The sequence below is a fragment of the Chlorocebus sabaeus genome, chromosome 28, assembly GCF_047675955.1.
Source record: "Chlorocebus sabaeus isolate Y175 chromosome 28, mChlSab1.0.hap1, whole genome shotgun sequence".
NCBI lineage: Eukaryota > Metazoa > Chordata > Mammalia > Primates > Cercopithecidae > Chlorocebus > Chlorocebus sabaeus.
The window spans coordinates 15,552,920-15,568,850 of NC_132931.1; the positions used below are offsets into that span (position 1 = coordinate 15,552,920).

The 15,931-nt window shown below is 55.5% G+C and overlaps 1 protein-coding gene across 2 annotated transcripts; it reads left to right on the forward strand.

The window, feature by feature from the left end:
- Window positions 1-6,683: 6,683 nt before the first annotated feature.
- Window positions 6,684-15,165, forward strand: ZNF853 (zinc finger protein 853). Of its 2 annotated transcripts, none has more exons than XM_008018754.3 (3): window positions 6,684-7,144; window positions 8,140-8,257; window positions 11,943-15,165. In XM_008018754.3, exons 1-3 carry the CDS (start codon window positions 7,133-7,135, stop codon window positions 13,847-13,849), a joined length of 2,037 nt encoding a protein of 678 aa, XP_008016945.3. In that variant the 5' UTR covers window positions 6,684-7,132; the 3' UTR covers window positions 13,850-15,165. The 2 variants fall into 2 exon arrangements, with proteins under 2 accessions (XP_008016945.3, XP_037851376.2); XM_037995448.2 differs by having other exon boundaries at window positions 6,685-7,144; window positions 8,135-8,257.
- The last annotated feature ends 766 nt before the right edge of the window (window positions 15,166-15,931 follow it).

Consider the following 15,931-nt stretch of genomic DNA (forward strand, 5'->3'; position numbering starts at 1 on the left):
GAACCCAGGAGGTGGAGGCTGCAGTGAGCCAAGGTTGTGGCACTGCATGCTAGCCTGGGTGACAGTGAAATTCTGTCTCAGAAAACAAAAACAGAGAAAATTGGCTGGGTGCAGTGGCTTACGCCTGTAATCCCAGCACTGTGGGAGGCCAAGGTGGGCAGATCACCTGAGGTCAGGAGTTCAAGACCAGCCTGGCCAACATGGTGAAACCCTGTCTCTACTGAAAATACAAAAACCAGGTGTGGTGGTGTGCACCTGTAATCCCAGCTACTTAGGAGGCTGAGGCAGGAGAAATGCTTGAACCCCAATTGCTTGTTGTTCTGACACAGAGTCTCACTCTGTTGCCAGGCTGGAGTGCAATGGTGTGATCTCGGCTCACTGCAACCTCCACCTTCCAGGTTCAAGTGATTCTCCTGCCTCAGTCTACCAAGTAGCTGGGACTACAGGTGCCTGCCACCACGTCAAGCTAATTTTTGTATTTTTAGTAGAGACGTGGTTTCACCATGTTGGCCAGGATGGTCTCGATCTCTTGACCTCGGAATGAGGTGATCCGCCCACCTCGGCCTCCCAAACTGCTGGGATTACAGGCATGAGCCACCAGGCCCGGCTGATTATTTTCGTGCAATGTACTTCCCTGTCCTGGAACATTTGATGGCATTTATTAGGTGTTTGACCTGAAGACTGACACCTGACATTTGCACACTAGGTCACTGCCAATGCATGCTTCCGTTTTTTAAAATTTTATTATTTTTATTTTCCTGTTCTATTCAGAGAATGCAAGTATTTCTAGGGAAGGACACTTGAGAAGGTGCTCCATCAAAATGAAGGGCAGCGTCATCGATGCTCACTGCAGCATTAATCTCGGTGTTTCTCCGTAGTCTGCTGCTCCTCCCCAGAACAGAATCCAAACCTTTTCCATCATCTCCAGGAGGAGACAAACTTCCTGCCGCCCCACAGCTGCCGTCTGGGAGCAGCTCAGTCTGTCTTACTCCACTCCTTTTCAAGGCACCTGCTCCTGGCCAACCAGCTTTTCCTCTCAGGCTCAAAGGATCAAGAATCAGAATGGCACTGGACTTCTCCACTAGCAACTCTGGAAGCTAAAAGACAAACTGTTAATCGCACCATGGCACTCCAGCCTAGGAGATAGAGTGAGACTCTGTCTCAGAAAAAAAAAAAAAAAAAAAAAAAAACGCAAAAAAATTGTCTTTAACATTCTGAGGGGAAACAATTGCCAATCTATAATCCATAGCCAATCTAATGTGAGAATAAAGACTTTGGCCGGGCGCGGTGGCTCAAGCCTGTAATCCCAGCACTTTGGGAGGCCGAGACGGGCGGATCACGAGGTCAGAAGATCGAGACCATCCTGGCTAACACGGTGAAACCCCGTCTCTACTAAAACTACAAAAAAACTAGCCGGGCGAGGTGGCGGGCGCCTGTAGTCCCAGCTACTCGGGAGGCTGAGGCAGGAGAATGGCGTGAACCCGGGAGGCGGAGCTTGCAGTGAGCTGAGATCCGGCCACTGCACTCCAGCCTGGGCCACAGAGCGAGACTCCGTCTCAAAAAAAAAAAAAAAAAAAAAAAAAAGAGAATAAAGACTTTGGCCAAGTGCCATGGCTCACACCTGTAATTCCAGCACTTTGAAAAGCTGAGACAGGGCTGGGTGCGATGGCTCACACCTGTAATCCCAGCACTTTGGGAGGCCAAGGCAGGCGGATCACAGAGTCAGGAGTTCAAGACCAGCCTGATCAATGTGGCAAAATCCCATCTCTACTAAAAATACAAAAATTAGCTGGGTGTGGTGGCTGGCACCTGTAATCCCAGCTATGCAGGAAGGTGAGGCAGGAGAATCACTTGAACCTGGGAAGTGGAGGTTGCAGTGAGCTGAGATTGTGCCACTCTCTAGCCTGGGCAATAGAGCAAGACTCTGTCTCAAAAAAAAAAAAAAAGCTGAGACAGGAAGATCACTTGAGCCCAGGAGTTCGAGGCTGCAATGAGCCACGGTGGCACCACTGCACTCCAGCCTGGGTAACAGAGCAAGACCCTGACTCAAAAAATAAATATAATAAGAAAGAGACAGACATGGTGTGAGAACAGGGATTAGTGTGAGGCTAACAAAGGCCAATCCCGGAAAGATGGTGATGGGGGGTCCCAGGTTGACAGCCAGCGGCAGCCTCAACAGCATCCTGCCCAGTGTGGATCTACAGGGAGGAAACCCCTGAAGAAATGCCCTAAGGAAACAGTGAAGCAAATACCTTCCTGACCAGATTGACTAGGTGGAAAGTTGAGTTGGGAGGTATTTATAGCTCCAAAGGAAGATGTGGGAAGGCTTACTAAAAGATTCTACACCGGGCGCGGTGGCTCAAGCCTGTCATCCCAGCACTTTGGGAGGCCGAGGCGGGCGGATCACGAGGTCAGGAGATCGGGACCATCCTGGCTAACATGGTAAAACCCCGTCTCTACTAAAAAATACAAAAACAAAAAACACTAGCCGGGCGAGGTGGCGGGCGCCTGTAGTCCCAGCTACTCGGGAGGCTGAGGCAGGAGAATGGCGTAAATCTGGGAGGCAGAGCTTGCAGTGAGCCGAGAATGGCCACTGCACTCCAGCCTGGGCGACAGAGAGAGACTCCATCTCAAAAAAACAAAACAAAACAAAACAAAAAGATTCTAGCTGGGGCCAGGCATGCTGGCTCATTCCTATAATTCCTGCTCTTTGGGAGGCCGAGGAGGGTGGATCACTTGAGGTCAGGAGTTTGAGACCAGCCTGGCCAACATAGTGAAACCCCATCTCTACTAAAAATACAAAAGTTAGCCAGGTGTGATGGCACGCGCCTGTAGTCCCAGCTACCCGGGAGGCTAAGGGAGGAGAATCACTTGAACCTGGGAGGCAGAGGTTACAGTGAGCTGAGATCGTCCCACTGCACTCCAGCCTGGGTGACAGAGCAAAACTCCATCTCTAAATCAATCAATCAATCAATCAATCAATCAATAAAATAGCCAGGGCCAGGCGCGGTGGCTCAAGCCTGTAATCTCAGCACTTTGGGAGGCCGAGACGGGCGGATCACGAGGTCAGGAGATTGAGACCATCCTGGCGAACACGGTGAAACCCCGTCTCTACTAAAAAGTACAAAAAAAAAAAAAAAAACTAGCCGGGCGAGGTGGAGGGCGCCTGTAGTCCCAGCTACTCGGGAGGCTGAGGCAGGAGAATGGCGTAAACCCGGGAGGCGGAGCTTGCAGTGAGGTGAGATCCGGCCACTGCACTCTAGCCTGGGCAACAGAGCGAGACTCCATATCAAAAAAAAAAAAAAAAAAAAAGCCAGGTGCAGTAGCTCATGCCTGGTAATCCCGGCACTTTGGGAGGCTGAGGTGGGAGGATTGCTTGAGGCCAGGAGTTCAAGACGAAGCTGGACAACATAGGGAGACCTCATCTCAACAAAAGAATAAATTAGCCAGGTGTGGTGGTGCATCCCTGTAGTCCTAGGTACTTGGGAGGCTGAGGTGGGAGGATCACCTGAGCCTGGGAAGTTGAGGCTGCAGTGAGCTGTGATTGTGCCACTGCACTCCAGCCTGGGCAATGGGAGTGAGACCCTGTCTCAAAAACAAACAGCAACAAAAAGCTCAGTGGGAGGAACTGTTTGTGGACACAGTGGGACACCTCTCTGGTGCACAGGTGAGCAACGAGCCGGAGGGAGGGGAGCAGAGCCTGCAAGGTGTCAGAGAAGGGGCCAAGAGGAAGGGGAACCAAGGTGTTTCTCCCTGGACAGCATGGCTGAAGTGTCCAACGCTGCCCAGAGGCCAAACATGATGAGGGTTTAGTGACATGGATGTTGCTGGTGATATCACAGGAAGTTGCCTGGCTGGGGTGAGGCCAGGTCAGAGAGGAGAAGGAGGGATGGGCAGATGGGGATATGGCAAAGGAAGGTTGACTGTCAAGGGCAGGAGGGAGAAGTGGGTAGCTCTTTTATATTTTACATAGTCTTTTTTTTTTTTTTTTTTTTTTTTTTTTTGAGGTGGAGTCTCACAGTGTCACCAGGCTGGAGTGCGGTGGTGTGATCTCGGCTCACTGCAACCTCCGCCTCCTGGGCTCAAGTGATTCTCCTGCCTCAGCCTCCCGAGTAGCTGGGACTACAGGCGTGCGCCACCACACCCAACTGTGTGTGTATATGTGTGTGTGTGTGTGTATATGTATATATATAGTATTAGAAACAGGGTTTCACCATGTTGACCAGGATGGTCTCTATCTCTGGTCCTCATGATCCGCCCATGTTGGCCTCCTAAAATGCTGGGATTACAGGCGTGAGCCACCGTGCCTGGCCAGTAGAGTCTTGCTCTGTCGCCCAGGCTGGAGTGCAGTGGCGTGGTCATGCCTCACTGCAGCCTCCAAAGCCAGGGCTCACATGATCCTCCTGCCTTGGCTTCCCAAAGTGCCACTGCGTAAGCATAAGCCACTGCGCCTGGCCAGGGTAGCATGTTTTTAAGATGGGAGAGCCCTGAGGATGTGTAAATCCTATCAGAAAGAAGCCAGCTTAAAGACCTGAGGGAGGGAGGGGCCCCTCAGGGCATGAAGTCTTGCAGGAGGCTAGAGGAGGCAGGTACACACCTGCTCTGATCTCATACTCCTGGCCATATCCTCCTCACTCTATCTGCTCGTCCTTATCCTGCCTAGCAGGCTGCCATCTCAACTTCACAGATGCAAAGCAGTCATTTACCTGCAGTTACCTGGCTGCAAAAAGGTCCCATAACCCTAGATGACTCTGTCTCCAAAGCCAGGTTCTTGCTGCACTTTTTCTAGCCTGGGGCGGAAGCCACCAGAATACAGCCTTTTCAAGCAAGGGCCAGAGGCGAAGCCTCAAACTCCAGTGCCTGCGGGGGCCAGAGAGATTCCAAAAACAGGACAAGGTGGCCACCTGTGCCGCAGCAGTGTGAGCCCAGGAACAGGAGGAAGGGAGGGGGCTGTGCACCCTGACGGCTCTTGTCCCCCCGCCAGGGGGGCATTCCTGCTGCACCCCAGGAGCAATCTTTGTCACCAGATCTTTCATTTTTTTGTTTTTGTTTGCTTGTTTTTGGTTTTTGAGATGGAGTTGCACTCTTGTTGCCCAGGCCGGAGTGCAATGGCGTGATCTAGGCTCACCGCAACTTCCACCTCCCAGACTCAAGCAATTCTCCTGCCTCAGCCTCCCGAGTAGCTGGGGTTACAGGCATGTGCCACCACACCCGGCTAATTTTGTATCTTTAGTACAGATGGAGTTTCTCCATGTTGGTCAGGCTGGTCTCCAACTCCCGACCTCAGGTGATCCACCTGCCTCGGCCTCCCAAAGTGCTGGGTTTACAGGCATGAGCCACTGCGCCCAGCATGTTTGCTTGTTTTTAGATGGAGACGGGGTCTCGCTCTGTCACCCAGGCTAGGGTGCAGTGGAGCGATCATAGCTCACTGCAGCCTCAACCTCCTTCTGGGCTCAAGTGATCCACCCACCTTGGCCTCCCAAGTAGTTGGGATTACAGGGTACTTTTTAGTAGCCGAGTTAATTTAAAAAAAACAAAAACAAAACATTTTATGTAGATATGGGGTCTTGCTGTGTTGACCAGGCTGGTCTCAAACTACCAGCCTCAAGTGATACTTCTGAAGTGCTGGGTTTACAGGCGTGAACTACCATGCCCTGCCCCTAGATCTTTGGGTTTTTCTAAAGAATTTAAGCATCCCAATGTGAATGTGAATTCTCCAGGTTAGAGAGGTTTGTGCCCTGAGGACAGGAAAGTTAGGTGGTGGAACATTAAGACAGGGTCAGGGAAGGCCTCCCTTGGAGAAGACCCCTGACTCAGGGAGGAATCCGCTTGCCAAGTCGGGAAAGAGGAGAGGAGAGGAGAGGGTGGGAGAGGTGGGAGGCCTGACCACCAACCAGCCTTGTGGTCAGCGAAAGACCGCAGGGGCGCCGGGAGGGAGGATTCCAGCTCTGCCAGTTCTCTACGGTGGCCTCATTTGATCTATGCGGGTCACAGTCCCCGAACAGGGGGAGGGAGGCACACACTCCCTACTGGCCTGCCCTCCCCAGCCCAGGGGTCCAGGAGGAGGGCTCCACGGTGCGGACCCGGGTGGCCTCTCCAGGGCCTGCTCTGGCCGGGCCCGGATGGCGCCTACTCCCTCTTCGAGTGCCATCGAATTGAGTGCTCATTAGCCACAATTTGCACCCCGGCAGGGGCTCCCCGAGGCCACGCCTGCCCTCTAGGGGGTGGCAGGGATCGGGCTGGGTACCCCCCACCCAGACACCCAGGCAGTGACAGTCGCCAACCGTGGCGCGCGGACACGCGCAGCAGGGATGCGGCACAGCGCGCGCTGCGCTGGGCACCGGCCGGCCCGGGACGCCCCAGGGGCCGCCGCATCGTGTCCCCTGGGCTGGGTGAGTGGCCGGGCCGGGAAGGGTTAAGCCCACCGAGCTGCGGCTGCCTAGAGCGGCGGCGGCGGCGGCGGCGGCGGCGGCGGGGGCCGGGGCGCGGGGGCGCGGCGGGCGGGCAGGGGCGGGGGACAGGATGCGGATGCCGGGGGGACTTCCTGTGCCAGCCCCCGCGCCCCCGCCCCCGGCCCGGCCAGCGGCCCGAACGGACGCACTCCCCGGCGGGCGGGCGAGCCCAGGGGGACCCGGCCCGGCCGCGGCGCCCGCCCCGCCCCCGCCCCGGCCACCGCGTAGCCCGGCCAAGGCCGCCCGCAGGCTCCGCGCACCTGTAGCCCCCGAGGACCCGCGTCGCCTGGCCGCCGCCGACCCCAGGCGGGGCCACCCCGTGGTGCCGACCCTGGGCGCCGGCCTGGATCCCGCTGCCCGCGATGGTCCCGGGGGGCCGGCCCTGAGCCCCGCGCGGGATTCGGGGCGCTGCCTCCCGCCCCGACCCCTGCCGGAGAGTCTCCACCAACTTCTGCTCGGCCGCTCCTCTCGGCCCCTTCCCTTGGCCCAGGGCGACCTCGGCAGCCCAGACGGCGTGGACGCTCCGGAGTGCCCAGAAAGTCCCCGGGGTGGCCCTGCGCGTCCCGGCTCTTTCTGGATGGAGGTGCCTCCGGAATGAGCTGGCTGCACGCCGTGGCCTTCACCTCGCAGCCTCTGCTGACCACACCTCCCTAGCGCAGAGGCTGCCCCGGGAGCAGGAAATGCTCCACCAGGTGAGGCCCAGGGGGTCGTTGGCGCTGGACCACCGGGGACGCGTCCCTTGAGAGAGTTTGGACTGGATGGCGCAAGTCGGCCTGTTTAGGGGAGAGGGGCCAGTTCTGCACAGGCCAGGGTGGACCCTCAGGGGCACCTGGGCACAGGGCCAGGCGGTGGGTGACAGTGCTCTGGACACCTGCGTTGCCTGGGAGCTGGGGTAGCAGCTGACACATGTGGCCTGCTGGTGGCCTTCTCAGAGCAGGCCAGGAAGGCAATAGAATGGAAGGGGCCAGGCGCGGTGGCTCACTCAACCAACACTTTGGGAGGCCAAGACAGGAGGATCACCTGAGGCCAGGAGTTCGAGACCAGCCTTGGGCAACATCGTCCACAATATTAAAAAAAACCATAAAAATTAGCTGGGTGTGATGGCGCGCACCTGTAGCCCCAGCTACTCGGTAGGCTGAGGCAGGAGAATCGCTTGAACCAGGGAGACGGAGGTTGCAGTGAGCCAAGATCGCTGCACTCCAGCCTGGGCGACAGAGCGAGACTCCGTCTCAAAAAAAAAAAAAAAAACAGTATTAAAAAGGAGGCAGAAAGGATGTTGATGGACAGTCACTCTTAGACCCCAGAGCTCCCCACCCTAAATGTCCCTTTGGTGACTCTAGCTTTCCTCCCTTGTGAAGGGCTGACACCCACAGTTGTGTCTCAGTGGGGCTACCCCACTCTCTATCCCCCTGTGAAAGGTCAGGAGAGGCAGCTCTGCCTCTGTGCAGGTGACAGCCTCTGGTGCTGGCTACCACCTCCCCAGCCCTGAGCCTCCAGGCCGCCGGCACTCCCGGTTCCCCACTGCGGCCTGGAAAGTCCTGTAGTTGCAGCAGGGGTGGAACTGACCACTCTAGGTGGCCTGAGGCAGAGGTGGAGGGTCTGTGGCACCTGGCAGGAGGCCTGTGGCACCTGGCAGGAGCTCAAAGCACTCCCGCCTGTCTAAACCGCTTCCTTCCTTTCAGCACAGCCGACTCCCGGGAATCCGGGTCTGACCGCCAGGATGGAGGTGGGGCCAGCGACCGAGACCTTCGTGCTGGAACTTCGATGTCTTGAAGATGGGCGCCCAGGGCCTGACACCCTCTCAGGTGAGGGCCTGGGGGAATCCCTTGACAGAGCCCCATACCTGCCTGCCATGGCAGAAAGAGGCCCAAGAGTGGTGGGCAGCCTGCACAGACTCACACTAGCCAACCTCAGCTGCATCGAGTAACACCAGCAGCTCTGCCTTGAGATTTTCCAAGGTGACTGTGTCAGGCAGGCTGAGGCCAGGCTGGTGAGGGGCTCCCCAGTCCCCACATGAGTGCTGACTGGACTCACACTCACAGGTGCGTGCTGGCTGGAACTCATTGCTGTGTTTCCTGGCAGCCAGGGGGCCTCCACCATCCTCACCACACCTGGCTCCAGCTCCTGAGTCAATTTCCACTCAATTTCCCAGATCCCATTCAAGTACTGATAGGCATTCTTCCTCTGCCCCTCCTGCCCCCGATGTTGGCTCTGTGGCTTCCTTCCAAGACTTCTTCCTCTGGGACCCACTCTCGGCAAACCTTCTTTGGTGGCCACACTCATGAGAGCCAGTTTCCATTCTGTGCTTTAAGGGTGCTGAGTGAGGGCCTGGGGCAGGGCGGGACAGAGCTTGAAAAGGACCAAAGGAATTGAAGGGGTGGGATGGGGACATGTGGAGTCAAAAAGGACCCTTCTGACCAGGCGTGGTGGTTCATTCCCGTAATCTCAGCACTTTGGGAGGCCAAGGCGGGCAGATCACTCGAAGCCAGGAATTTGAGACCAGCCTGGCCAACATGGTGAAACACTGTCTCTACTACAAATACAAAAATTAGCTGAGTGTGGCGGGCGCCTGTAATCCCAGCTACTCAGGAGGCTGAGGCAGAAGAATCACTTGAACCCAGGAGGCAGAGGTTGCAGTGAGCCAGGATCGTGCCACTGCACTCCAGCCTGGGCGACAGGGCAAGACTCTGTCTCAAAGAAAAGAAGAAGAAAGGAAGACCCTTCTGACTTGTACATTTAGCTGACGAAACTTTGAGAAGGTATACATGTCAGACAACATTGAACTAGATGGTCACTAAAATGCCTTTGTTAAAAATACTGAGGTCAGGCACAATGGCTCATGCCTGTAATCCCAGCACTTTGGGAGGCCGAGGCAGGTGGATCGCTTGAGCTCAGGAGTTCGAGACCAGCCTGTGCAACATGGCAAAACCCCATCTCTACAAAAAATTTAAAAAATTAGCTAGGCATGGTGGTGTATGCCTGTAGTCCCAGCCACTTGGGAGGCTGAGATGGGAGGATCGCTTGAGCTTGGGAGGTTGAGGCTACAGTGAGCTGAGATTGTGCCACTGCACTCCAGCCTGGGAGACAAGAGTGAGACCTTGTCTCCAAAAAAAAAAAAAACCTGAAATTGCTGCCCCAGGGAGTCAGAGTGGCCTGTGGTCAAGACTGTGCCAGCAAAGGGGAGATTCACACAGGTACAATCTGTCTTGTTGCTCCCAGAAGGGGTGGGAGAAGGGAGTGCCCCTTCTCCCACCAGTGGACTTGCTGGGGGGACAGTTTTCACCCTGTCTTCTCCTACCATGTGCTTCCCCCCAGCTGATGTGAGTGTCTGTGAAAAGCACACTCACGGATCCATTAGCCTAACCAAAGGTTATTAGGAATATTTTACTAGAGGAAATTATATGCATGTAGATCTCCCTTGGTGGAATTTTTTTTTTTTTTTTTTTTTTTGAGACAGAGTCTTGCTCTGTCGCCCAGGCTGGAGTGTGGTGGCTGGATCTCGACTCACTGCAACCTCCACCTCCTGGGTTCAAGCAGTTCTCCTGTTCTCCTGCTGCAGCCTCCCGAGTAGCTGGGACTATAGGTGCATGCCACCATGCCCGGCTAATTTTTGTGTTTTTAGTAGAGGCAGGGTTTCACCATGTCCCTTGGTTCTTTTTTTGTTTGTTTTTGTTTCTTGTTTATTTGTTTTTGAGACGGAGTCTCGCTCTGTCGCCGGGCTGGAGTGCAGTGGCATTATCTCAGCTCACTGCAACCTCCACCTTTCAGGTTCAAGTGATTCCCCGGCCTCAGCCTCCCAAGTAGCTGGGACTACAGCGCACGCCACCACACCCGGATTTTTTGCATTTTATTAAAGATGGGGTTTCACCATATTGGCCAGGATGGTCTCGCTCTCCTGACCTCGTGATCCACTTGCCTCAACCTCCCAAAGTGCTAGGATTACACGCACGAGCCAACGCGCCCAGCCATCCTTTGATTTTATTAAATCAACATATTCCTGGAAAAGTGGCCAGAAAGCGTTGCCTTCCATTACAAAATGGAAAACGTGATGTTATAGGGAGAAGAGATATTGAAATCAGATTTGGGAATAGAGAATGCCGCCTCAGGTCACATATAGAAAGAAGAATTGGGATTTTCCAATAGCACCATAGTAACACTCAAAATGAGAAACTCATGGTGGACGTGGTGTGGAAAGAGAAGCGTAGTAACGGAGTGGTGCTGTTTATGCAGGGCCTCCCAGCTTTATGCCTCCCAAAGTGTTGGGATTACAGGCATGAGCCATCACGCCCAGCTCAGTTAGTCCTTTGTACTCAGGAATGACAATCTCAAACACTCCCAGTCTCCTTGGTATTTTTTGTTACTTTGCAAACCAATCCTAACCTGCAGAGAGAGGGAATTTTCAGGCACCTACCAGGTTCCAGGGACTATGCCAGGGCTCTCGTTGTTGTACTGTTTAAGCAGATGGTGTGCGTATCACTGATCTATTTTATAGACAGGGCTGTGAGCCTGCAGGAGGTTGTACACCTGCCGACTGGTAGAGTTAGGTTCTGAACTGAGGACTTCCCGCCTGAAACTTAGTGGTCTCTTTGACACTTTGGTGATGTTGGGAAACTATTTGCGGTAACAATTCCAGGCAGCTTTATATAAATTATTTATTATTTACAGAGAAGGAGAGTTTTATTTATTTAAGGTGTGGCTGTAACTGAGGTCGGAGTTCAGCATGGGGTTGGTGGCTTGGCCATTGGAACCAACCCCATGCTGAACTGGTTCAGTGGTTTCTACTGGAGGGTGATTAAGCACAAGAGACTTCTCAGGATGGTCAGGGAGCCCCCGGCACCCCTGCTGGTGTCAGTGCCGAGATCAGAGCATGGGGCCTGTGTAAAGGGAAGCTCCAAGGAAGGATCAGGGAGCTGGGGTCCAGAGGGAGGTCACCAGCAGTCCCTGGGCCTCCTTCCTTCCTTCCTTCCTTCCCCGCCCTTCCTTGTTTCCTTCGCTCTTTCTCTGTCTTTCTTTCGACATGGCCCAGGCTGGAGCACAGTGGTATGATCTCGGCTCACTGCAACCTCCACCTCCTGAGTTCAAGCGATTCTCCTGCCTCAGCCTCCTGAGTAGCTGGGACTACAGGCACGGGGCACCACACCTGGCTAATTTTTTGTATTTTTAGTAGAGGCAGGCTTTCGCCATGTTGCTCAGGCTGGTTTCGAACTTCTGAGCGCAAGCAATCTGCCCACCTCGGCCTCTCAAAGTGCTGGGATTATAGGCATGAGCCACCGTACCCGGCCACCTGGGCACATTTCCAAGCCACCCCCAGCCCCTGCAGCATTTCAGTTTCTGCTGGGCTGCTATCATTACTTGATCCAGCACTTTTGGGCTCCTGCTAAGAGTGTGTTAGTGTATCTTTGAGGGCAGGTAAGGGGCAGGTCCTGGGGTCTGGACCAGAGAGCTTCCTGTAGATGTTTCTCTCTTGGCTTCCTGCCATTTCTTCCGCAGGTGGCAGTGGTGGGAGTGAGAGTCAGGAGGAGGAAGAGCCTCAGGAGGGGAGCTGCAGTCCACAGCGGCCAGCAGTCTTGGCCCCAGTGGGGGCCAGTGAAATCGCTGAGGAAACCCAGCCAGGACAACAGGAATTGCAACTGCAGCAGTTAGAACAGCAGCCCAAACCGCAGCAACAGCCACAGCAGGAGCAACTGCAACAGCCGCAACCACACCTAGAACTGCAACAACAGCCGCAGCAAGACGGGCAACAACAGCTATCTCAACTACAGCAGGAAAAACACCAATCCACGCACCATCAGGAACTGAAACCTGAACTGCAGCTAATGCACCAGCAGCAACAGGTACAGCCACAGCAAGTGCAAGAGCAACAGCCATTACAGCAGCAGCAGGAGCAGTTGCAGCCACAGCAGGAGCCGTTACAGCCACAGCAGGAGCCATCACAGTCGCAGCAAGCACAAGAGCAACAGCCGTTGCAGCAGCAGGAACAGCTACAGCAGCAAGTGCAAGAGCAACAGCTGTTACAGCAACAGCAGGAACAGTTACAACAGCAGCAGCTGCTACAACAGCAGGAACAATTACAGCAGCAACAGTTTCAACAGCAGCAGGAACAGCTACAGCAGCAGCAGCAGCAGCTACTGTTGCTGCAGCAGCAGGAACAGTTACAGCAGCAACTGTTGCAGCAGCAGCAGGCACAGTTACAACAGCAACTGCTGGAACAGCAGCAGGCACAGTTACAGCAGCAGCTACTGCTGCAGCAGCAGGAACAATTAAAGCAGCAGCAGCAACAGCAGCTGTTGCAACAGCAGCAGGAACAATTGCAACAGCAACAACTGCAGCCTCCTCCCCTGGAGCCCGAGGAGGAGGAAGAGGTGGAGCTGGAGCTCATGCCGGTGGACCTGGGGTCGGAGCAGGAGCTGGAGCAGCAGCGGCAGGAGTTGGAGCGGCAGCAGGAGCTGGAACGGCAGCAGGAGCAGCGGCAGCTGCAGCTCAAACTGCAGGAGCAGCTGCAGCAGCTGGAGCAACAGCTGGAGCAGCAGCAGCAGCTAGAGCAGCAGCAGCTGGAGCAGCAGGAGGTGCAGCTGGAGCTGACCCCGGTGGAGCTGGGCGCCCAGCAGCAGGAGGTGCAGCTGGAGCTGACCCCGGTGCAACCGGAGCTGCAGCTAGAACTGGTGCCAGCCGCAGGGGGTGGCGGAGCGGCAGTCCCCGGGGCTCCAGCCGCGGTCGTGGTGGCTCCCCCAGGCTACGTGGTGCTGCAGGAGCTCATGGTGCTGCCAGCCGTGGCAGCGCCGGCCGTGGTGGCCATCCCGGGCCCGGCAGGCAGCGCGGCATTGACTCCCGCACGGCAGCGGCGGCGACGGCGCGCCAGGGACCGGCCGACTATCTGCGGGGAATGCGGCAAGGGCTTCAGCCGCAGCACGGACCTGGTGCGCCACCAGGCCACGCACACAGGTGAGCGGCCACACCGCTGCGGCGAGTGTGGCAAGGGCTTCTCGCAGCACTCGAACCTGGTAACGCACCAGCGCATCCACACGGGTGAGAAACCCTACGCCTGCTCCTACTGCGCCAAGCGCTTCAGTGAGAGCTCGGCGCTCGTGCAGCACCAGCGCACGCACACCGGGGAGCGACCCTACGCCTGCGGGGACTGCGGCAAGCGCTTCAGCGTCTCCTCTAACCTGCTGCGCCACCGGCGCACGCACTCGGGCGAGCGGCCCTACGTGTGCGAGGACTGCGGCGAGCGCTTCCGACACAAGGTGCAGATCCGCCGCCACGAGCGCCAGCTGCACGGCGCGGGCCGCTCCAGGGGCCTCGGCCTGTTGCGCACCTCGCGGCCCGCAGCCCTTGGTGGCCCAGCCCGTGCAGAGCAGGCCGCCACGGCCACTGCGCCCGCAGACAAGGCGCTGTGAGAGCCGCGATCGGGGCTGCCTGGCCAGGAGGGGACCCCCTATCCGCCTCCACCTGAAAAACTCCTTGACCCGGGTTCATGGGCGCTGGAGGCATCCTGGAATATCCCTGGAGTAAAAAGCTTCCACCATCACCATCATCATCTCCCAGATTCCCTGAGGAAATACCAGGTTCACAGATTCACCACCAGAAAGAAAACATCCGCCAAAACAGAAGTGGACTGGGACTGAAACAGCACGCGGGACACGTTTGTCTGCCCTTGGAGGGGCCTGCCAAAAATTTTTGCTCCGGGAAAACTGGACTTACTACGAACGAGGAAAAACTCCCAGTGGCGAGACGATTAATGACACTGGCCAAGGACTGGATACCCACCAGGCGATCAAAGACGTGGTGAGACACACATGGAAAAGCTTCGATCCTGGCGAAAATGATCCCAAGGAAAAATTCGGGGAAGAAGCAAACTTGTTTGCACTATGTAGAAACTGAGCAAGGCATTGAATCGTCCTCAGTGGCATTTGCCTTGAAAATACTTTCCAAGATGAAAATTCATCAGGGTGGGTATAATTCTGATGAAAACGCCTGTGTTCATCAACACAGGGTCAGAGCGCTCACGGGGTCAATGTGCAAATCCAAGTCAGGAAGTCCTGCTCCGGGTGGAAGGTCAAACCTTCCCGCCAGGGAACCAGGGGCTCCGGCGGGCATCGGAGGCAAGTTCTTGGCCTCTGCTACCAGGTCCCCTAGTCCCCCCAGGCCGCATTAATGTCCTCTGGAATAAGAGCCTGTGGCTGAAGCAGAGGGCCTTCTGCTAGAGTTTTCCAGGGTCTGGAAGGAGGGTCCTCCAGAAGGAGCTCCGGGGTAGCCCCACTGTGGCCCCCTGGACTCCACCCACTTCATGCTTCTCAGATACTAACCAGGGGCCGGCACTGGGAGTCCGGGGCAGATTTCTCCTGCACTAGGCTATGGGGGTTTGGAGGGCTGCCTGAGCAGACCCTGCGCCATGGCTAGGGCTGGGGGAAGAATGTCTGAGACAAGGTTTGGGAGCAATGCTCTTTACTACGTTTACCAAATCATCTGGGGCAGGGGCTGTGAGCTGCAGCAGTTGCTGGTGCCTTGTGGGAAAGTGGGGCAGGGAGGACGCTGCCCGTCACCTCTGTCCCCAGTCACTTCCTGCTTGACCTGACTCTTCACATGTGGCTGCTTAATTCCTGCCCCTCTCTCCCCAGCTGCTTCTCCTTTACTAACACACCTGCTACATTTTACACATGTGTTGGTAAGTGAGAAACAGAAACGAAAAATAAATTAAAATGCAGAAATACAACATCCTTGTCTTGGTGTTTTCACCTCTGGGTTTTGTGTCTTCCATAGGGCTTCCTTTCTTTTCTTTCTTTCTTTCTTTCTTTTTTCCTTCTCTTCCCTTCCCTTCCTTTCCCCTGTCCCCCTTTTCTCCTTTCTTTCCTCTTTCCCCTTCCCTTCCTTTCCTTTTTTCTTTCCTTTCTCCTTCTTTTTTTTTTTTTTTTTTTTTTGAGACGGAGTCTCGCTCTGTCCCCCAGCCTGGACTTCAGTGGCCAGAACTCAGCTCACTGCAAGCTCCGCCTCCCGGGTTTACGCCATTCTCCCGCCTCAGCCTCCGGAGTAACTGGGACTACAGGCGCCCGCCACCTCGCCTGGCTAGTTTTTTGTATTTTTTAGTAGAGACGGGGTTTCACCGTGTTAGCCAGGATGGTCTCGATCTCCTGACCTCGTGATCCGCCCGTCTCGGCCTCCCAAAGTGCTAGGATTACAGGCTTGAGCCACCGCGCCTGGCCTTCTTTTTTTTTTTTTTAATGTTGTTTGGGCTGTTCTCAAACTCCTGAGCTCAACTGATCCTCCCAACTCAGTCTCCCAAAGCACTGGGATTACAGGCGTGAGCCACCACACCTGGGTAATTTTTAATTTTTTTTCTTTTTTCCTGTAGGGACAGGGTCTCACTCTTCCCCAGGCTGGTCTCAAACTCCCAGTCTCAAGCAGTCGTTCCACCTCAGCCTCCCAAACTGCAGGGAGTACAGGTGTGAGCCACTGTGCCTGGCCAAAGGATCATTTCTTTC